Here is a 22735-nt window from a genome sequence, read left to right on the forward strand (position 1 = left end):
GACATCGCGCGGCTGGGAAGAAATAAGGAAGAAGAAAGAAAAAATAAAGAAAGAAGAAAGAAAAGAAAGAAGGAAAAAAAGAAGAGAAAAAGAAAAAAAAAAAAAAGAAAAAAATGAAAAATGAAATGAAAATAGTGAGGTCCAACCTCACAACTTGGGTCGTCCAGCCTCTCAACTTGGGTCACGAAACTGATTTAAGGAAAATTAATTTCAAAACAACAAGTTAAATAAAATAATTTAAATACAGTGATTAAATAAAATAAAATAATAAAATCCAAAAACACAATAATTTTAAAGCTAAAAAGTAAACTAATTTAAATTAAAGAATAATTTAAATACAAAATAATAATAAATTGTAAGAAAGCACGTTAAAATAATTTCACCACTTAAAACTCATAAAATAATATTGCAAAAAATCACCTTTAATTTAAAATAAGAAAATCACTATTTATAATTGTTGAATCAAAAGTTTCAAATTTCATGTAATTATATACCAACACATAATTTTGATGATAATAAATGAATTTAAAGAATAAAGGAGTTTCAAGTTCAAGTTGTTTATATAATGAAGTCAAGCACATCAAGAAACTAAGTATGAGCAAGAAGGGAATAAGTTCACATTAAATCTCATAGAGTAATTTTGTACATCTCTTGAAAAATTCAAAATTATGATTAAGGATCAAAATTAATATTTTATCATAAAACATTAAAATATATTTTCCACATGTACATGAATATTTTGAAAATTAAATTTAAAAATTTTGAAAGATGATTGATTGTCATCTTTCACATGTGCATGACATGATTAAAAGTTTGAATTTTGAAAATATTAAAGATGATTGATTGTCATCTTTCATATGTGCATTCTTTATTTGAATATTTTCAAAAGTGATTGATGCTCTTTTTGACTTATGTAAAAAGTAGATGATTTTGTTTGAAAATTTTGAAAATATTAAAGATGATTGACTGTCATATTTCACATGTGCATGCTTTATTTGAATATTTTCAAAAGTGATTGATGCTCTTTTTGACTTATGCAAAAAGTAGAAGATTTTGTTTGAAATCTTTGAAAAGTAAATAGTACTCCTTTTGTCATATGCGAAAAGTAAAAAGATTAGGTTTGAAAGTTTTGAAAAGTGAATGATGTTGTCTTTGATAAATGAAAAGAATAAACTTTTATTTAAATTTTTTGAAAAAGTAAATGATGTTGTCTTTGACATGTGAATTTTTTAAAATTTGAATATGAAGTCTCGTATATCTATAAATAGATCATTTGAGAATTTCACATGTACAACACCAAGAGCATACAACATTCATTTAAAACTTTCATTCTCTGTTTTCTAAACATTGAGTCTTAACCCTTGTTCATTTTGAAAGAGATATAGTTTACGCTGTATTGTTTTTATTTAACTCACTGAGTAGTGTTCTCTAATAACCTACCCACTATCAACTCTTATATTAGTAAAAAGGTGTGTATAATCCTTGTGCGTTTCAAAAGTGTTCTACACAGGGAATAGTTGAATTACTATGTGTAATGTGATTACAAGTGTAGAGGGTGTTCTGTACAGATCCTTTAAAGTGATATTGTTTAAAGGTGTAATAAATTTCTATTTCAACCGAAAGAAGTTGAATAGTAAATTTGAGGATCTTCAAGGGGTAGCTTGAGGTGAGGACGTAAGCAGTGGGGGTGAACCTTATTAACCTACTGAGTTTGCTTTTCTCTTACCCTTACGCTTTGTATTTATTGTTGCTTCGTATTTTGTTTATATTTTATATTGTGTATTTGATTTATAATTGTTTATTTTTAAATATAACCCAATTCACACTCTTCTTGTGTTAGTCATCTGTGCAACAATAATAATTTAAATAAAATCACTCAATAAAAAATACATGTGAAATGGGGATATCACAACTCTTAATTGATTTTTTTTTAAAAATGATCTCACACTTTCTTACCTTTTATCTCAAGAAATTTTCCACTCAAATTCTTTAAAAACTAATCGAACCTAATCAAGGCAATACAACTTTATTTTATCCCAACTAGTAATTAGGTTCAAGAAACAAGAACAAGAGATGCATGGAAGGAATAAAATGACACAAGAATCAAGAAAATGATAGGAATGGAAGAGTAACTATAAGATAAGATACAAACTATAATAATGTATGCAGCCCTTTTGATGATAAGGCTCAATAAAAAAAATTCAGTTTTTTTTTTTTCGATTCTTTTTTTTTTTCTTTTTCTTTACTTTTCTTTTCTTTTCTCACTAATTCAATCACAAACAGCAATATTCAAATGTGACAATCAAATAATTGAATTCAAACACATAAAAATTGACAAAAAATAGAAGGGAATAATAAAACCCTAAATGATAAAAAACACGACAGTCCTAATAAGATGAAATTTCTGCACGTTTTTTTTTATAAGTAATGCAAAAATTAAAAGATAGACTTAGACTTGATTGAAAACCTGGCTCTGATACCAAATGATGTGAACCCACAGAGTTGGAATACCTTGAACCCACAATCAATTTGAAAACTCACATAAGAAAGCCAAAATCAAGCCAATAGATGGTGAATCTATACCCGTTGAGAACTCATTTTAAGAACTTAGATTATATTAAAATCTAGACTCGTTGAAAAATCCGTTTAAAAAAATCCAGATTACAAGGAGAAACACCACAATAGTTGTAATTTACCTTTGATAAGTTCAAAACTCCATCAAGAATAAGAGAAGTAAGAGAAGTAAGAGAAGTAAATTCAACTCACAATGAAAATTCAATATTGTCTAACCATGAAGTGGACAGCCAAAAATGTTTAAATACTCTCCAACAAAAATAATTATAGGCTAAAATAAAGCCCTATTCCCAAAAATACCCTTAAGTGAACAGTGCGGCGCTACAGTACCGTGAACAGTGTTGTACTACAGTAATTCCTTGAAACCCTAGTTCAACAAAATAATAATTTTTCCAACATGCCCTTAAGTCATTCTCATAATAAATCCAGTTGTTCTAAACTAATAAAATAAGTCCTTTAAACAAATAAAACAAGTTGAAAGCCTTCAAGTGCCCAAAGCCTTTAAGTTATGTTGCTCTCTTCCGTAACTTGTATCAAATGGATCAAAACTAGTTCTCTTTCCTTTAAGTCCATCTTGAGTGTTGGGCTCTTGTTAGTTTCATCCCAAGTAGATTGCACCAATCTTTGCATTACCTCCTTGATCTTCTTGACTCTTAATCTTGTAATTCGCTCATTTAGAACTTGCAACGGATCTTTAAGATTAGGTCCATCTTGGTGCCCATTATTGTTACGTTTTTGGGGACTTTAATGGAAGGTAAGGTTCATTTTGAATATCAAATTAAGGAATTTCAGGATGGTTATTTTCATCTCAAAATTTTAATCACATAGGACTATTTATTTACTTGGTTAAATATGAAGAAAAGGGAGACATTCATATAGGAAAGACTTGACAGATTCCTTGTCAATCCTAAGTGGTTGACCATGTATCCATTTACAAAGGTAAGTAATATTCCTACTTCTTATTCTGATCATAATTGTTTAGTTCTTGACACCATTAGAACTGTGAGTGCACCAAGGACAGATGGGAAACCTTTTAGATTTAAAACTATGTGGATTTGGGCTGAGGGGTGTGAAGATACAATTTTCAGATCTTGGTGTATTCGAACTGCTTATATTTCCAGAAATGTAAATTACTACTATATAGATAAATAACCTCCCCCAAATTTACTACATCATCAACATCGCATGCTAAAAGGGAAAATTTGACTAGGGTAGTAGCAACTCCTCATTTAGTTTCTATGGTGAGGAATATTAAACATGTAGTTAATCTGTTATTGGAAATGGAGGAGTTGATGTAGAAACAAAAATATGTTTCTGTGGCAGATTTGGAACATGTTGTGCCATATTTATCATATTTATTCTCTTTTTCTAACTCAAAAGGCATGACCAATGTACTTGATATAATGTAATCTAAGATAACTTCACCTATGAATAATATTCTTTTGCACCATATTCTATTGAGGAAGTAAAGCAAGCTTTGTTCCAAATATAACCAATGAATGCACCTGGTCTAGACAGGATGCTTTCGATTTTTTTTTTTTTTTTTCCAAAAGTATTGACAAATTGTTGGAGATTTGGTGGTAACAACAGTGATGTCCTCTTTCAACGATGGTATTATTTCACATGAGTTAAATAAAACTTTTTTAGTTTTTATTCCAAAAGAAGGAAACCAAAAAAGATTCAAGAATTCGAACCTATTAGTTTATGCAATGTAGTATATAAAATAATTGTGAAGATGATAGCTAAATGGCTGAGAGTTATTTTGTCACAATTAATTTCTTCCAGTCAATATGCTTTTGTCCCATAAAGGCTAATTACGAATTATGTTTTTCTGACTTATGAGGTTGTCCATTCAATACGAAAGCGAATGAGGGGTAGAAGAGGTGTAATGTCAACCAAGTTTGATATGAGTAAGGCTTATGATAGGGTGGAATAAAATTTTCTTGAAAAAATGATGCTTAAATTAGGCTTTGATCCAAAATGTGTGGATGTGGTTGTATCATCTATAACTTCAGTTTCTTATAAGATTATTCTTAATGGTGTGCCTATGTCATCTTTTGTCTCTTCACAGGGTTTATGACAAGGTGATTTATTCTCACCTTATTTGTTTGTTTCATGTGCCGAAGAGTTATCCTCTCTCATTCAAGATGCCAAGAAAATAAGTTTGATAAGAGGTGTGAACGTATGTAATGGTGCTCCAACTATCAATCACTTATTTTTTGTTGATAACAGTTGCTGTTTTGTCGAGTTACTATGATTGAAAATGTTGTTATTAAGTAATTGTTATATATTTATAAATTTGCATCTGGATAGTATTTAGGAAAAAATAGAGTTATTAATTAGTAGAAATGTTAGTGAGGTCGAAGTTAATGATATTGAGGCTATTTGGAATGTGTAGTCCATTTAACACCATGATAGGTATTTGGGTTTGCCATTCTTTGTTGGGAGTTCTAGATCCACCACTTTTCAGGAATTAAAGTCACAAGTTTGGAACAAATTACAAAATTGAAAAGAGAAATTCCTTTCACAAGCTAGAAGAGAAATATTAATCAAAGTAGTGACTCAAACTCTACCTACTTATACCATGAGCTGTTTTCAATTGCCTAAGTCATTTTGTAAGGATTTAGATAGTATGTTTGCCAGATTCTGGTGGGTGTAATGTGGATCTGAACTTAAAATGCATTGGGTTAGTTAGAATATTATGTGATTCTAAATTGTAGGTGGATTAGGTTTTCGTAATTTGAAGATACTTAATATGTCTTTACTTGCTGAACAAGGATGAAGATTGCTAAATACTTATGAATTTTTGTTAGATAACTTTTTTAAAGCTAAATACTTCCCACATACCTTTACAGTTACAAATTGGGTGTAACCCTTGCAATGTATTGAAGAGTATTTGTGCAGCAAAGAATATCCTTATCTAAGGTTGTATATGGTGTGTTGGAAGTGGAAAACTCATTAATATTTGGAAAGATAGATGAGTTTCAATATCCTTATAGCCTCATTTTTCACAATCTTCTCAATTATTATCTTTGGAATCCATTGTTAATGAGTTGTTTAATCCCTCTTCTAGATCTTGGAATGATGTATTAGTAAGAGATGTATTTCCTCCCTATGTGGCTGAGCATATTGTTCAAATCCCTTTACATTCTTGGACTATTGATCAACTTGTTCGGAGTGGCACTAGAAATGTCATGTATTTTGTTAAACTAGGGTGTATCATTTCACTTTAGAGTTATTTAAAACCAAATGGAGAGTTGAAAGTTGACATTTACAAAGTAAACATGTTTTGGTGGAAGCTGCAAAATTTGACACTTCCTAATAAAGTGAAGAATCTTGCTTGGAGGGCTTGTCAATGGCGGAACCAGGAATTTATTTCAGGGGGGCCAAGTGAAGCTAAAAGTATAACAAGATGTTTTTATTCTATTTCTACACAATTTTTTTATGGTATAGAACTATCAGATAGTAAGATCTAAAATAAAAATAAAATACGTTTAATAGAACCTCTGTATTAAAAAGATATATCATGGTCAATAATAATATATTATTGAAATAACAAAAAAATAAAAGTAAATAATCTATAAGATTAAAATAATTTTGTAAATGGGGGCCAAATTAATTTTTAGTGAGGGGGCAAACACAAGATAAATTTAATATTGTCTTATTAAATCATAAAATATTAATATATATTAATAGTTTTTCAAACTTTGGGCAGGTGGGAAGGGCCAGGGCCTTAATAGGTCTGCCACTTAGGTTTGTACAAATAGTCTACCCACAAAACTGAATTTATTGAGAAGAGGTATTGTATCTGATAGTATTTGTGATCATAGTAATTTGCAACTTGAAGATAATATCCATGCATTATGTTTATGTTCGATTGTTACTCAAGTATGGGTTACTAGATGCAATAAAGTTTCAACTTGTGTGCTGAAAATCCTTTTGATGTTTTGTTGTGGGATTTAATGGAAGATGATATGTCTATAGTTCCTACTTTTCTTAATATCTCTTGAGGAATTTTGAAATATAGAAATCTTAGACTAATTGAGAATTCTGCCTATACAATTCAAGAAGTTGTTGATAATTGTCTTGAGTATATTAAAGGATTCTATTAAAAACTCTCAGTTGATTGTGGGGAAGCAAAATGTACGGTTAAATCGAATTTTGATAGGGCATTAATTTGAAATAAAGACACTACAAGAATTAATATTATTTAAAGGGATGCTACTAGTAAGGTTTTGTTTGCTTTGAGTAGGAAAGAAGTGATAATATTTTATGTGGATGATATTGAAGCTTTTAGGGATTTGCAGATGATCTTTCATTTGGGTATTTCTGATTTGGTACTGAAACGGGATTCTTGACTCTTATTGATGCTATCAAATCCAGAGAACTTATTTTCTTTTATAAATAGGGGCATTTTTTAATAGAAAACTAGCTTCTTGTTTAAAGATTTCAGGATTATGAGTTTCTCCATGTTGGTGAACAGGGTAATGAAGCTGCACATTTGCTAGCGTGACATGCTAAGATGGTTGATGATACAGCCAAATGGTGGCAGTCTTGTCCAAAAATTATTTTGAATATTTAGGGTTTGATAGATGTTGATATGTAATTGTCATTTGTACATAAATTTTAATTGTAAGATAGAATATGTCATTGTAATTTGTTCATGGTTTTCCAAGTATGAATGAAGTCTAACTAAAAATAAATAAGTACATAAAATTGAATACATTAATCATCATTGATGGGAATACTTTTATCATCGATTTATTCATTTTAGTCTTACGTACTAATATGGTATGTCTTAAATGATAGTAATGACATAACATAATTTTTTTTTTAATTATAACTATTTGTAATGCGCTTAGAAAAAAAAAAGTCAATAAAAAGTCATTTCAATTAGTAAGAATTTCAAATGAAAAATAATATTTGTAGTCGTAGAGTACACAAATGGTGTACAATCATTTTGAAAAAAAAATGAATAAATATATGATTCACGTGAAAAAATTAATTTTTTAATAGTTAATCCCACTCTTTTTAAAAGGATTGTACGACGCTTATGTATTAACCAATTGTATCTAACATTACTCAGTTCAAATTTCTTTTTTCAAAAATATTAACTTTAGCTCAAAATCAACCAACCCTAATCCAAATGCTATAATAACATGTGTCAATCAAGTTAAGATATTTCGAGTTTGTATCGAGTCCCAAGTTTGTGTAGCCGTCACCTTTTTCCTATTTTTTTTTTTTTTTTGTTATTTTTGATAGTTATAGTAACACTTAATAATGGATTTACTATAATTATATAATTATGATATATGTTTCTCATGAGTCATTCTTATTTACTTTGTCACTCATTTCCGACATCAATACGTCAACTACATTTATGGATATTATAAATATGAAATATTTAAATTTTCATGTATTCGAATATATGTTAGGTATTAAAAATAAATAAATTGTTTTATAAATTTGAAAAACCTACAAACTTCTACAAAATAACTCAAAAATAAAATAGAACATATATAAACCCTTTAGGTCTTTATCGATGGGGGTAATACCGATTCGAGTGAGATACTGAGAGCTTTGACTATAATCTTGCAATATTTAATAGTAGAATATTAGGTGAAAGTTTTACAATTTTTAAGAGTTTGGATTTTTTAAGTTCTCGATTTTAGAGAAATTTCGGCCTAATATTCCTTGCAATATAAAAGAGATATTCTTTAAATATACAATTTATTATAAAAGTGTTTTAAAATTGTTAAAAGTATCTGGACATAAAATTTTTGTTATCATAATATATATAAGATATTTTGATTATTTCATTAATATTTAGAGTAAAACTGTCACTAAAAACTTGAACATGTATTATTAAGAATTTTTTAATCTCTCTCTTATGGGTATCATGGAACTATTATCCAATAAAATTGCATATCATAAAAGATGTATAATATAAATGGGTTAGTTGGGTCATCATGTGGGTTCCCCGAGTTGACCAGAAAATGATCCAACTAATGATCAAGTTAATTAAGTTTATGTTAAATTGACTCAAGTTAGACTATACTCGATCCTAATTCTATTATTATGTGTTGGATTTATATTGAATTTGTGGATTGAGACCCGAGCCATATTTGACAACAGATAATATTGATTTATTTGATATACAATATAATTCTCAACCATTTTAATAGAGTTGCTATCCCACCCCTACGGGGTGGGTGGGTGGGTTTGGTCCTTGGGCCCTGCCTAGCAGGGGTGGGTGACTGATAGTCTCCAAATTATCACTTCCAATTGTAGAAGTGGATCAATCATAATAATAGGAAAATCCCAAGGTCATTTCCACAGAGGCAAATGTGTTTCAGACTCTTCACTATCTCACAAATTAAACAATCGAAATAAAGAAAAATAAAAATTTAGAACCAAACAAATGGAGAACCTGTTTTGAAAAGGAAGTGGTTTTTAATATTTTTATAGACCGGATTATTTTTTGTCAATGGAATGTATGGTTGAGCATGGAGGATTTCGGATTCACAATTGGTAGAAAATTGAAATACTTAGTAAAAAAAATCAGTACTCAAGAAAGTAGGCAAATAAAACTTAAATAGTTGTAATACTGGATTTTACTAACTTCAGACCATGAAAACTTTCAGGATTTAAAAACAACAACTAATATAAAGACAATCTAACAAACACTTGAGTTATGGAATATTTCCTCCTCTGGTTCAGCAATTCACAAGAATTTCTGGGTATCTCTTATCAATTACTAACTCGATCAAGATGTTAATAACTTGAAAATATGGAAATCCACGTTCAGAGTTCATTGTACCAAAACTTAGAAAATTTTCTCACTGTAGCTACAACTAGATTTGATTTTAACATTTGGTTGAAAGAAACCTTGATTAATTCAAGGTTCTATTGTACCTTATGTCAGCAATAGAACAAGAGCAAGCAAATCTTTCAAACCCTCAATTTTTGGAATTTGATTCTTAACAACGGGAAGCTTAAAATGTCTACACGGAAAATCAAGTAAAAATTGAGAATAAAATAAGGCTTTTACTAGAACCCAAGCTTCAAACTTAGCCAATCATCTTCATCAAAAGCTAGTAAAATACTAAAATGAAAAACCCTAAGAAAAATCCCAAAGATGTTGTCTAAACAAAGAAAGAGAAATAAAATGACAAAAAAAAAAAAACTAGAAACTCAATGACCCCTTCACCTGAAGATTTCTCTTCCTTTTATATCCAGAATCTTCTCTCCTAGCCACGGATTGCAGCTTCTCTATTGTGTCTAAGAGCATTAGTAGTGGCCTCAACAAAGCCAAATTATAGCTATAGAATAGCTAAAATGTGAAAAAAAACATCTAAAATGGACTCAACAAATGCATAGTAAATTTAGCCTCCAACCTTTTGACTAGCTAAATTTATTGAGTCAAAACCACTAGCTAAATAATATTTTTAATGTAAAATATTCTCCCCCCCACGCTGCACTGAACAATCCCGCGTAGACCAATTTCAGCTCTTTCCCTCATTTCATCTCCTTCACCAAAACCCACTAGAGCCCCTTTCATCTCCTTCCCCAAAACACACAATTGCAACAGAAAAACATACCTGGAAATCTCATTTTTTCGGTGGCTGGAACTCCCTCCCAAACTGCCTCCCAGCTCCAGCGTCTGCAGCACCGAAGGAAGAGCAACGGCAGCACCGAACGAGAGCAACAGCAGCACCGGACGGACTCCATCGTCTCCCAGCTGCAACACCAAATGGACGCACTGCCGGTAAGCCGCCGAATCCCATGCCTCCATTGTTGGGTCTCCTCTGTTTTTAATTTTTTTTTTTTTATGTGATTTCTGGTGAAGGACAACACCGAACGGATGATTCTCTGGTGAAGGGCAACACCGGACGATTCTCTGGTGATGGGCAGCACCGGACGAGATTCAAGCAACACCGGATTCTCTGCGCACCGGTAAATCCCAATCCATCGTATTTCTCCTCTGTTTTGCTTAGTGTTTTTTTTTTTTTTTTGTTATGCATTTTCTGGAATCAACTACCAGATCGGATTGGGAATTTTCTTCTTTGATGTTTGAACTTATTTGATTTTGGTGTATTGTGATGAAATCGAATTAGACAAATTTCTTTTTTCATCCATCAGTTTATATTTCTTATTTTCTTGTGATGTATTTCATATATCTTGTTAGGAATGGATCCATCCACTCACTGTGATGCCTACTTCACAAATCTTCTAAATAACAATGATTTTTTGATGAGTGCCACAAATGAACAAGAATTCTCTCCACCCCAAGTTGAGGTTATTGAAATTGAACCGAGTAGACGAAAAATAAAACGGGTTAATAATTTTAGTAATGAGGAAGATTTGTTGCTTGTGGAAGGATGGCTTGAAACTTCTTTAGATGCAGTACAAGGAAAAGATCAAAAGCACACGATGCTATGGAAAAGAATTCCTAAGTATTTTGAGGAAAACAAGAAATTGACTTTTTACGCAACTTCACATCTCTAATGAATCGGTGGTCGACGATTCAACAAGCTACAAATAAGTTTTGTGGTTACTTGGCTCAAGTCGAAGGAATGCATCCAAGTGGGTTTAACGAGTAAGACAAGGTATGTTTTGCACCTTTTAAGCTTATTTTTTTAACATGCTATTTTTTTTTTAAATCTTATTTATTTAGAACCATGGTCCTTTATGTATGTAGATCGGGAAGGCAAAGGTAATGTTCTTGGAGTTAGAGAAGAAGTCTTTTAACTTTGATCATTGTTGGCAGGTGTTAAGATTCCATCCAAAGTGGGTGGAACATATGGACATGGTGAAGCCGAAGAAGAAACCAAGTTCACATGATTCGACACCAAATTCAATAAATCTAGGCGAAGATGAGGATTTTCATTGTGCATCTTCAAATTTGGAACGACCAATAGGTCGTAAAGCAGAAAAAGAGAAACGAAAGAGAAAAGAAATGACAAACTCTGACTCTCTTGTGGTACTAAATGAGATGGCGGAAATTAGAAAGAGTAAACTTGTGCTTATGCAAGAAGCACGTGATCATGACAATAAAATGTTGTGTCTTAGGCAAGAGAAAGTGAGTCTTAAGCAAGACGAATTACGTATTCAAAAAGAGAAGGTGCTACTTCAACAAGTGAAAGCACGTCTTGAAGAAAAGAAAGAAGATGAAAGAATTATGACATTAAATACAAGTGCCATGCCTCCAATGCTACAACAATATTATCTTCAACGACAAATGGAAATACTTGCAAGTCGTGCTGGGAAAAACTAGCTGTATTTTTTGTTTATGTTTGTTAGATTAATCACTTTGGCTTGACCATTATGGAGTAATGTTATATTTATGTTTGGACGATAATTTTTTTGATTGATCATTATGGAGTAATTTCATATTTATGTTTGTTAGATTAATCACTTTGGCTTGACCATTATGGAGTAATGTTATATTTATGTTTGGACGATAATTTTTTGGTGGTTGATCATTATGGAGTAAATTCATATTTATGTTTGTTAGATTAATCACTTCATATTCATCATTATGGAGTAATTTAATACAACAAGAAATTTAATACAACCATAAACTTAATACAACAAGAAATTTAATACAACCATAAACTTAATACAACAAGAAATTTAATACAACTATAAACTTAATACAACCATAAACTTAATACAACAAGAAATTTAATACAACCATGTCTTATGCGGCACTATATTGTTACCATAAGTGCTCGACGAGATATGTTTGGAGTTGAGAATGGATTCTTCTATCCCTAAGAGCATGATGACATTGAATGAACTCGCTAAATTCAGGCGTAGGGCCGGTTGACACTGGATCATTGTATGTTTCTGGCAACTGTTCATATTCGAACTCTTCTTCTCCATTGTCAGCCCGTTCATCTTCAATGATCATATTATGTAAAATTATGCATGCCATCATAATTTCATTAAGTGTTTCAATGTGGAAAAACCGTGCAGGTCCACGAATTATAGCAAATCGTGCTTGAAGCACACCAAAAGCACGCTCCACATCCTTCCTTGCGGACTCTTGGGCTGCAGTAAAATATTTTTTCTTGTTTCCTTGTGGAGCTGAGATAGTTTTAACAAATGTTGCCCATTGCAGATAAATTCCATCAGCAAGATAGTACCCCATTGCATAGTTATGACCATTAATAATGTAATTAACAGTCGGAGTATGCCCTTGAGCAAGGTCAGAAAATATAAATGATCTATCAAGAACATTTATATCATTATGAGACCCCGGCAACCCAAAAAAGGCATGCCAAATCCATAGATCGTAAGAAGCCACTGCTTCTAAAATAATTGTTGGTTCATGGATATGACCAGAATACATACCATGCCAAGCAGTTGGGCAGTTCTTCCACTTCCAATGCATACAATCAATGCTTCCTAACATACCTGGAAATCCACGTTTCTCACCAACTGCTAGTAATCTAACAATGTCATCATTGTTGGGTTTTCTTAAGTACTCTTCAGAAAAAATTGAAACAACAGCTTTGACAAACATCTTTAGGCTTTTTAATGCAGTAGTCTCTCCAATCTTCAAATATTCATCCATAAAATCAGCCGTGACACCATATGCAAGCATCCTTAGAGCAGCTGTTATTTTTTGAAGGGAAGAAAAACCAAGCCTTCCAAAACCATCTCGTCTTTGGACAAAATAAGATTCATGGGCTTCTACTGCAGCTTGGATACGAAGAAATAGAGGACGACTCATCCGGAACCTCCTTCGAAAATATTTGTGAGGATAGATTGGAGGATCAGCAAAATAGTCGCGAAATAGATTTTGGTGGGCTTGCAATCGATCTCGCCTTATGAATCTATGTGCATTTTTAGAAGAACCATGTGAGCTTGATCCTTCTCCTTCCAAAACAAGTTGCCTCGCTATCTCAAATTCTTGGTCAGAATCTAAATCAATAAGTGTCATTTTGTGAAAAAGTGAACGATCCATTGAGAGAAAATGAGAATAAAAGGTTTCAAAGAGATACTTGAGTTGAAGTGAATGAAATTGTTGAAGAAATGTTATATTTTATAGTAAAAGTATATAACTGTTGGAGAATTATAGCCGTTAAAAAATATAACCGTTGATAAAATATAACCGTTAAAAAATATAGTCGTTGGAAAATATAGCCGTTAAAAAAAATAATACATGAATAATATAACCGTTAAAAAATATAGCCGTTGGAAAAATATAGCCGTTATAAATTTTAATACATCAATAATACAACCATAAACTTTAATATAACAATAATACAACCATATTATATTAATATAACAATAATACAACCATAAATTTTAATACAACAATAATACAACCATAAATTTTAATACAGCAATAAACTTTAATACAACCATAATATTTAATATAATCATATTCAAATTACAATTAGAATTAAAATTTAATAAAAAGTTCAAAATCAATATTTTAATAAAATAGCTAAAGATTTGTTAAGTCTATTATTTGGTGTTACAAAAAGTGGCTAGCTAAAATTTGTAAAAGTGAAAACTTTAGCTAAATTTTAGCTAAAGTTTGTTGAGGCCACTAGCAATGCTCTAACCACCTCATTTTTTGTTTCTCGTGGTCCCCAAATTCCTCAGAATAATCGCATGTGTTTATTGGGTTTGGTAGTGCTAAGTCCTTCAAATGGCCTTCTCAAGTTTTAGCTTCTTCACATGGGCTTCAACTATGGATATGGACTTAGTTACTTCATACCATGGACCTGGCCTTAGTTCCCTCTCAGATTTTTGCTTCAACAAGTCGCAAGTCTTGTGCATCCTCACGTTGGCTTCACTCCTGCATTGGGGCACAACTCATTATAAGTTGTAATTAACACCAGCCAGCCCATCAGTTGATAAGAATAATAATAAGACCATATTCACATGAGTTAAGTGCTTCTGATAGGAGAACATGAAGTTTATAATTACTTAAGGTGTAAATGGTCATTTCACAAGTTAGGAAGAGTTAATGCACATTGTTTGACTAATACTTTTATTTTAACAAATAAAGTTTACTCAACCCACTATGTTAAGAGTATTAAAAACAACAAAATTATCCATTTATTAAGCCCTGCAACTAACTTTTTGCTAGTCCCTAGCAAATTAAATTATTTAGATCAAAAAGGAAGAGGGTTCCCAACTAAAACCCAAGAGCTCATGCCATGTTTCTAAACTTACTGAGGCTAAGAATACCAGAAGTTTATTGATAAGAAATTTAGTGCCAATAAAAAGGTTTATACATTGTTTAGTCAATCAACCAAAATGGTCAAGTACAGTAAAATATTGTTTCTTTCAATGCGTGGGGCTAGGGTCAGAATTTTAGAGTGGACTACCAAGAGACATTAGAAGTTTCAATCATTGCAGAAGATCTGGAATGAACACATGGTTTTACTCCAATTCAAACCATTGTATTGTTAGTTTTCACGCCATTGCACTTAATAGGCAGCCTTTTCAATACACAAAATTATGTATGAGTTTTCTTCTTTCTTTTTTTCTTTCTTTTTTTCTTTTAGTTTTCCTAGTGGAGTCAAACCTATGAATGTCCACCTACCTACACTTTTACTAATAAACCCTTATCACTAGGTTGCCACACCTCTTGGATTTTTAGGGAGAATCAGATTTATAAATGTACGTCTACCCACACTTTCACAAATCGGCCCTTACGACTAGATTACCTAAAGGTTGTTTTTTTTTTTTTTAATCCCTGGCTTGTCCATTTTCTCATTTGATTTATCATATTTCTTCTTAAGCCATTAGGATATGGTTCATTGGAGTCCCACATAACTAGAATGTAAATCAACAAGTAATGGCACACTAGAATCTTTCTAATTCTTCTGAGTATGTGTGTGTGCGCTTAGTAAGATCTTAATTGCTATCCCTTGGTTTAAGCAACTAAACAAATTGGATAAACTTCCCTTTTGACCTAACTTTTGAGTATAATTGAATTTTAAATGTTTTATATCCTCAGCAAATCAACTACATGTTCAGAAACAAGGGTGCTCTGCTACTAAATTCACAACACTTTCAAAGACATAGAGAAAATGAAAAAAAAAAATATGTTGTCCTGAATGTGTCTAAGGCATGAAAACTAAATTCTCCCCCCCCCCCCCCTCCCCCCTCCCACCCCAGTAGACTGTAGCATTGTTCTCAATGAGACAATACAATAAAAATGTAAGAGAGGAAAAGCACTTAAAAGAAATTGAGCAACCAGCAGAGAGGTTGTGAGAGAACATACTTGATTGAATTGTGAAGGGGATAACCAAAAAAAAAAAAAAAACAGAGAAAAAAATGACTACAAAAACATAGGAGAAACAAGTGAGAAGTGAGGAAATTAAATCAACTTGATTCTACAACTGATTATTACTTGTGTCTAACAATTGGAGAGTAGACTCTTTAGATAAGAAATTAGCAATGAAGGGTTTGAGTCTTTAACCATTAACTTTGAACATGTTGTCATTTTGAGGATTCATAATCTCCACAGTACAATGGAAAAATACACTTTTGACCACATATGGACTACTCCACTGAGATCTTAATTTGCCAGGAAACAATTGTAAGCTAGAATTGTACAATAATACTTGTTGCTGAGGCTCAAAGGATTTGTGTTGGATATGTTGATCATGAAATTTCTTCATCCTTTCCTTGGACAGCTTGGAATTATTGCAGGCATCCATTCTAAGCTCCTCTAGCTCAGCCATCTACAGTTTTCTTATAGAACCAGCATGGTCAGTGTTGAAATTAAATTGTTTAATAGCTCAACATGCCCTATGTTCTAACTTTACAAGTAGATGACAAGCCTTTTAATACACTATTCTATATGAAGACATGCTCAGAATTGTTTTACAGGCTGTTTTGTAAGCCTACAGAGCATCAACTAAACGCAATGACTAGTCCTTTTTGTTAGGGTTAACTGTTTTTTCAATAATGTTTTTTATTTCCCTATTAGCTAGTTCAGCTTGACCATTCGTTTGAGGATGGTAAGGTGTGGAAACTTTATGATGGATGCCATATTTCCTTAATAAGGTAGAAAAATGCTTGTTACAAAAATGAATGTCATTATCACTGATAATGGCCTTAGGCATTATAGATCTTGCAAAAATATTTTCCTTTAAAATTTTTAAAAACACTTGATAGTCATTATTTTTGCAAGAAATTGCCTCAACCCACTTAAAAACATAGTCGACAGCAAGTAAGATATACAAATAGCCATAAGTTGAGGGAAATGGACCCATAAAATCTATCTCCCAACAGTCAAAAATTTCAGTCATTAATATAGGCTGCAGAGGCATCATATTTCTCCTAATGATACTCCCTAATTTTTGATAGGGTTCACGGGCCTTACAAAAGCTATATGCATATTTAAACATAGAATGCCAATAAAAACCACTTTGAAGGATTTTAGCTACTGTTCTGTGGGCTGAAAAATGCCCACCACGAGCTTCTGAATAACAGAAGAGCAACACACCAACAATTTCAGTATTAGGGACACACTTCCTAATAATCTGATCTAAACAATACTTAAAGAGGTATGGATTATCATAAAAAAAATACTTAGCTTCAAATTTCAGCCTCTTGATGTCCTACATAGTCCAACGGGGAGGAGTTTTTTCTGTGACCAGAAAATTTACAAGGTCTACATACCACGGTAAAATTTCAACTGAAAATCATTGTTCATCAGGAAAATAATAAAAAATTAAAGGAAAGTGTTCAGAATTTTCAGATGTAAGTCGAGACAAGTGATCCGCTACCACTTTCTCCACCCCATTTTTATCCTTTATTGTGAGATCAAATTCTTGCAGTAGGAGAATCCACCTTATTAGTCTTGGTTTTTGTTTCTTTTTTTGATAAGATGAATTTGAGTGCTGCATGGTCAATAAATATGGTGACAAAATAACCAAGCAAATGATCTAAATTTATCCAAAGCAAATACAACAGCAAGGAGTTCTTTTTCTATGGTAGAGTAGTTCTTTGGGCAGCATTCAAGATTTTACTAGCATAATAGATGACATGTGACATCTTATTTTTGCACTACCCAAGTGCAGCTCCTACTGCAAAATCGCTAATACACATTAATTTAAAAGGAAGTGTCCAATCAGTAGGTTGAACAATGGGTGCAGTGGTGAGGAAGGATTTTAATTGATCAAAACAATTTTGACATTTATTGGTCCATTCAAACTTGACATCATGCATGAGAAGTTGACAAAGTGGTTTAAAGATATGACTAAAATTCTTTATAAACCTTCTGTAAAACCAGTATGGCCTAAAAAGGACCTAACATTCTTTACATTCCTAGGTGCATGCAAGTTTGAAATTAATTCTATTTTAGCCTTATCAACCTCAATGTCTCGTGAGGACACAATATGTCTAAGTACTATGCCCTGCTACTCCACAAAATGGCCTTTTTCCCAGTTCAATAGTAGCTGGTTTTCCTCACATCTGGTAAAAACAACTTGTAAGTTAGCCAACCAAGCATCAAATGATTTTTCAAAAACTAAAAAAATCATCCATAAATACTTCTACAATTTCCTCAATTAAATCACTAAAGATGCTTAGAATGCATCTTTGAAAAGTAGTCGGGGCATTGCATAGCCCAAATGGCATTCTTTTGAAAGCAAACGTGCCAAAGGGACAAGTAAATATGGTTTTCTCTTGGTCCTCAGGGGCTATCTCTATTTGATAAAACACAGAAAACTAGGGGTGAAGGAATAAACCGACAAACCGGAAAATCGGCCCAGACCGAACCGGACCAGTTGGTTCGGTCTGGTTTTTGACCGATCCGATTTTCGACCGGTTCGGTTTGGAATCGGTTCTTTCATTTTAAAAATCGGTCAAATCCGGTCTAAAATCGGTTTATGTTTTCCAACACAAAAACCGGACTGGTTCACATATTATATATATATTATTAATTTTTAATATTACATATAATATATATAATTATGTATGAAATAATATATTATAATTTATAATATAACATTTTAATATTAAATATGAATATTTATTTGCTCATATGTTTTAAATATAATATATATATTAAATACATTTTATTACCTAATAAATTCTCAATATATTTCTTTTGATAAATATATTAGTAATAATACTAATATACTTAATATATTAAAACAAAAAAATCGGATCGGACCGGACCAAAACCGGTAAAACCGGACATACCAGTTTAGGGAGGTAATCGGTGCATAATCGGTTTTTAAAAATACAAAATCATTACATATTGGTTCGGTCCTAAATTTTATTCAAAACTGGATCGGTTACACCCCTACAGAAAACCCATCTAAGAAGCAGTAGTACTCATGTCTCGCTACTTTTTCCAAAATCTGGTTAAGAAAAGGCAAGGGGAAATGGTCTTTCCTAGAGGCTGCATTGAGCATCTTATAGTCTACGCATATTCTCCAACTTATGGTCACCCTAGTAGTACTAACTCCCCCTTGTTATTTTCTATCACATTGACCCTAATTTTTTTGGATCAACTTGGATTAGACTAACCCATTCGCTATCTGCAATGGGATATATGATGCCCATGTCTAAAAGTTTCAAAATCTCAGCTTTTACTACTTCCGTCAGTAATGGACCAACCAATGGCTGCTTTATGTTGTTTCAGCATGGTTAGTAACTTATCGTCTTGGTCGGGAAGTTAATTGAGAAGAAGTTACCACTGGAAATGAATTTTCTGGACCCAAGTGAGCATATTTCAGTTATAAAGGCAGGGGCTTTAATTCTAGCACTGGGAACTTTTCTGTGGAAGGCTTTAATGCTGCTGGAAGTGTTGGTAATGGCTCAAATTTGAGCTTCCACTACACCTCAGTGGAGTTTTCTACAGCATATATAGATGACATAATATTAGCAGGTTCAATAAAATCAAAGGAGTTCTCTAATTCCTCCTATTGTTCATTACAATCATAATTTAGCAGAGAATTTTCAGAAAAAAGAGATTCCAGCACATTGACTTCTTGAAGATCTTCGAGTTCTTTAGGTTGTCTGCACAAATTGAAAATGTTCAATTGCAAGGTCATGTTCCCAAAGCTTAATTTAAGACACCACTCCTACAATTAATTATGGTATTAGAAGTTGTTAAGAATGGTATCCCTAAAACCACAAGTGCTGAAGAATTTGAATGGGTAGTTACTTTCATGTCCAACACCACAAAATCTACTGGGTGGTAGAATTTATCTACTTGGAGCAAGACATCTTCAACAATATCCTTTGGTATTTTGATGGATCAATCAGCAAGTTGTAAAATAATAGAAGTGGTCTTTAATTCTCCTAAACCCAGTTGTTCATACATACTAAAAGACAGCAAATTAACCCCTGAACCCAAGTCAAGCAAAGCTTGGCCAATTTTTGCATTTCCAATGATACAAGAAATAGTTGGTGAATTAGGGTCTTTATACTTGGGTGGTGTGCGATTTTGAATTATTGCACTGACTTGCTTAGTGAGAAAATTTTTTTTCTGCACATTTAAATTTCTTTTTACCGTGCATAAATCCTTTAGAAACTTAGTATAAGCAGAAGTTTGCTTAATAGCATCAAGAAGAGGTATATTAATCCGAACTTGTCTAAAATTTTTCATAATTTCAGCATGCTGTTTTTCCTTATGCAAAGAAAGCAATCTATGTGGGAATGAGGCAGGTGTGGGGCATGTATTTGCTTCAGATTCTAGCATGCTAGGCTCACCTCTATCTTGGGAAAGGTTAGAATTTTTACCTAAGCTGGCTACACCATGTGCAGGAATATCCACAACCTTACCACTCCTTAGAGTTGTGATGGCTTTGACAAATTTGACATTGGCACTTTTAGCATTACTCTGAATTTGCTGATTCAGTCCTTGAGGGTTGGGTTGTGGTTAAGCAGGGAATTTCCCCTTTTCTTGAGCATTCAGGGAGGTGGTCACTCTTGTGAGTGTTCCGCTAATGTCATTTATTGCTTATGTATTTTAATTGTTTATTGTATTCTAATTTTGCACGAACTGCTAGAGGCTCATGAATAGCTGCTATATAGTATCTTCCAAGTTCTTCTTTTGCACTTGAGGTGTGTGGTTCACATACTGTGAAGGTCCTGGGGCTGTTGGTACTAAATAGGAGTTATATTGAGTAGGTCCTAGGAGTGCTGGCTACTTATTTCTCCAACCAAAATTAGGATGGTTTCTCCAACTTGGATTACAAGTGTTAGAGTATGATCCAAAAAAATTTTAGAAATTATATTCACATCATTAGATTGGTCAACTAAAACCTCTTTAAAAGTAGGAATTGTTCGGCATGCACCAGTCACATGCCCTAGATCTTCATATATGTTACATTTTGCATACTTGTAAACTCATTGACTTACTTAAGCTCTGTAGATTCTACCTTCTTAGAGAATAATGCAAGTCTAGCATGTAAATCATCAGATTCTTTCAAAAGATACTTTCCACCCCCACTTGAAATTTTTTGATTTTCAGATCTATTATACACCTCAGAAATATCCCATAATTGAGCAGTTTCAGACAAGTAGTCAAAGTACTCAAATGCCTCCAAGGGTTCTTTATTAAAAAATTCACCATTGCACATAGTTTCCACAAATTATCTTAATTTTTGTTGTAAACCCTCATAGAAAAAAACTTATGACCCTCCAATCCTAATATCCATGATGAGGACATGCATTTAATAAGTCTTTAAAATGTTCCTAGCAGTGATAAAATGTTTCTACATCATTTTGACCAAAATTCATAATTTGTCTTTTTAAGGCATTGGTCATATGCATTGGAAAATTTTTTTAAAAAAATTCAGTTTGCATTTCCTGCCAAGTCCCAATAGACCTAGGCCTTAAGGAGTTTAGCCAAGTTTTAGCCTTGTCCTTTAGAGAAAATGGGAACAGTTTCAATCTAATGATTTCTTCAGTGCATGTTCTATCCATGAAAGTTGAGTAAACTCTTTGATGTGCAAATTAGGGTTTTCTGATTCCATGCCATGAAAATATGGCAACAGTGGAATCAACCCAGGTTTGAAGTTAAAATTATTTGCATTCAAAGGTTGAATGATAAAAGAGGGTGGACTAGTCTTAATAGGTTGCAAATATTCTCTAAGTATCCTGTTAGGATTTACTATTTCTCTGTCATTGTGTTCTTCATTTTTAGCCATGTTACTATAAATGTCAAATAATGATTTAAATGCTAGATTAAGAGAAATAGATGCACTTGAGGATGAGATTGATGATTCATTTCTAGCAAGTTTATATGTGCTATCTCTAGCCCAACCAGACAAGCAAATTCAGCAGGAAAAAAAAGGATAAAATAAAATAAATGCAAACAAGTAAAATGAGAGGAAAAGATATCACACAGGTTGTGAAGAGGTTCACAACTCTACAAACATCTTCCCAATATGATAATGTTCTAAAAACACCGGTGGTCCTAGCAACGGTGCAAAAAGCTTGATGGTCTTCAAATTATCACTCTCAAGTGTAGAAGTGGATCAATCGTAATAATAGGAAAATCTCAAGGTCATTTTCACAGAGACAAATGTGTTTCAGACTCTTCACTATCTCACAAATTTTAAACAATCAAAATAAAGAAAAATAAAAATTTAGAACCAAACAAATGGAGAACCCGTTTTGAAAAGGAAGTGGTTTTTAATGTTTTTATACACTGGATTATTTTCTGTCAATGTAATGTATGGTTGAGCATGGAGGATTTCGGATTCACAGTTGGTAGAAAATTGAAATACGTAGTAAAGAAAATTAGTATTCAAGAAAGTAGGCAAATAAAACTAAAACAGTTTTAATATTGGATTTTACTAACTTCAGACCACGAAAACTTTCAGGATTTAAAAACAACTAATATAAGGACAATCTAACAAACACTTGGGTTGCGGAATATTTCCTCCTCTGGTTCAGCAATTCACAAGAATTTATGGGTACCTCTTATCAATTACTAACTCAATCAAGATGTTAATAACTTGAAAATATGGAAATCCACGTTCAGAGTTCTTTGTACCAAAACTTAGAAAATTTTCTCAATGTAGCTACAACCATATTTGATTTTAACATTCGGTTGAAAGAAACCTTGATTAATTCAAGATTCTATTGTGCCTTATGTCAACAACTGAACAAGAGCAAGAAAATCTTTCAAACCCTCAATTTTTGGAATCCAATTCTT

General features: G+C 32.4%; 1 protein-coding gene and 1 non-coding gene across 2 annotated transcripts; one reads left to right on the plus strand and one right to left on the minus strand.

Annotated features, from left to right (window-relative positions):
- Positions 1-12295: 12295 nt before the first annotated feature.
- Positions 12296-13525, minus strand: LOC122276865. Its single transcript, XM_043086760.1, has one exon. The coding sequence runs from the start codon at positions 13523-13525 to the stop codon at positions 12296-12298; it is 1230 nt and encodes a 409-aa protein (XP_042942694.1).
- A 7698-nt stretch (positions 13526-21223) lies between these two features.
- On the plus strand, positions 21224-21331 carry LOC122277885. Its single transcript, XR_006229193.1, has one exon. It is a non-coding gene; the product is annotated as a small nucleolar RNA R71 (small nucleolar RNA).
- Positions 21332-22735: the final 1404 nt, after the last annotated feature.

This window comes from Carya illinoinensis, chromosome 9 (genome assembly GCF_018687715.1).
Source record: "Carya illinoinensis cultivar Pawnee chromosome 9, C.illinoinensisPawnee_v1, whole genome shotgun sequence".
NCBI lineage: Eukaryota > Viridiplantae > Streptophyta > Magnoliopsida > Fagales > Juglandaceae > Carya > Carya illinoinensis.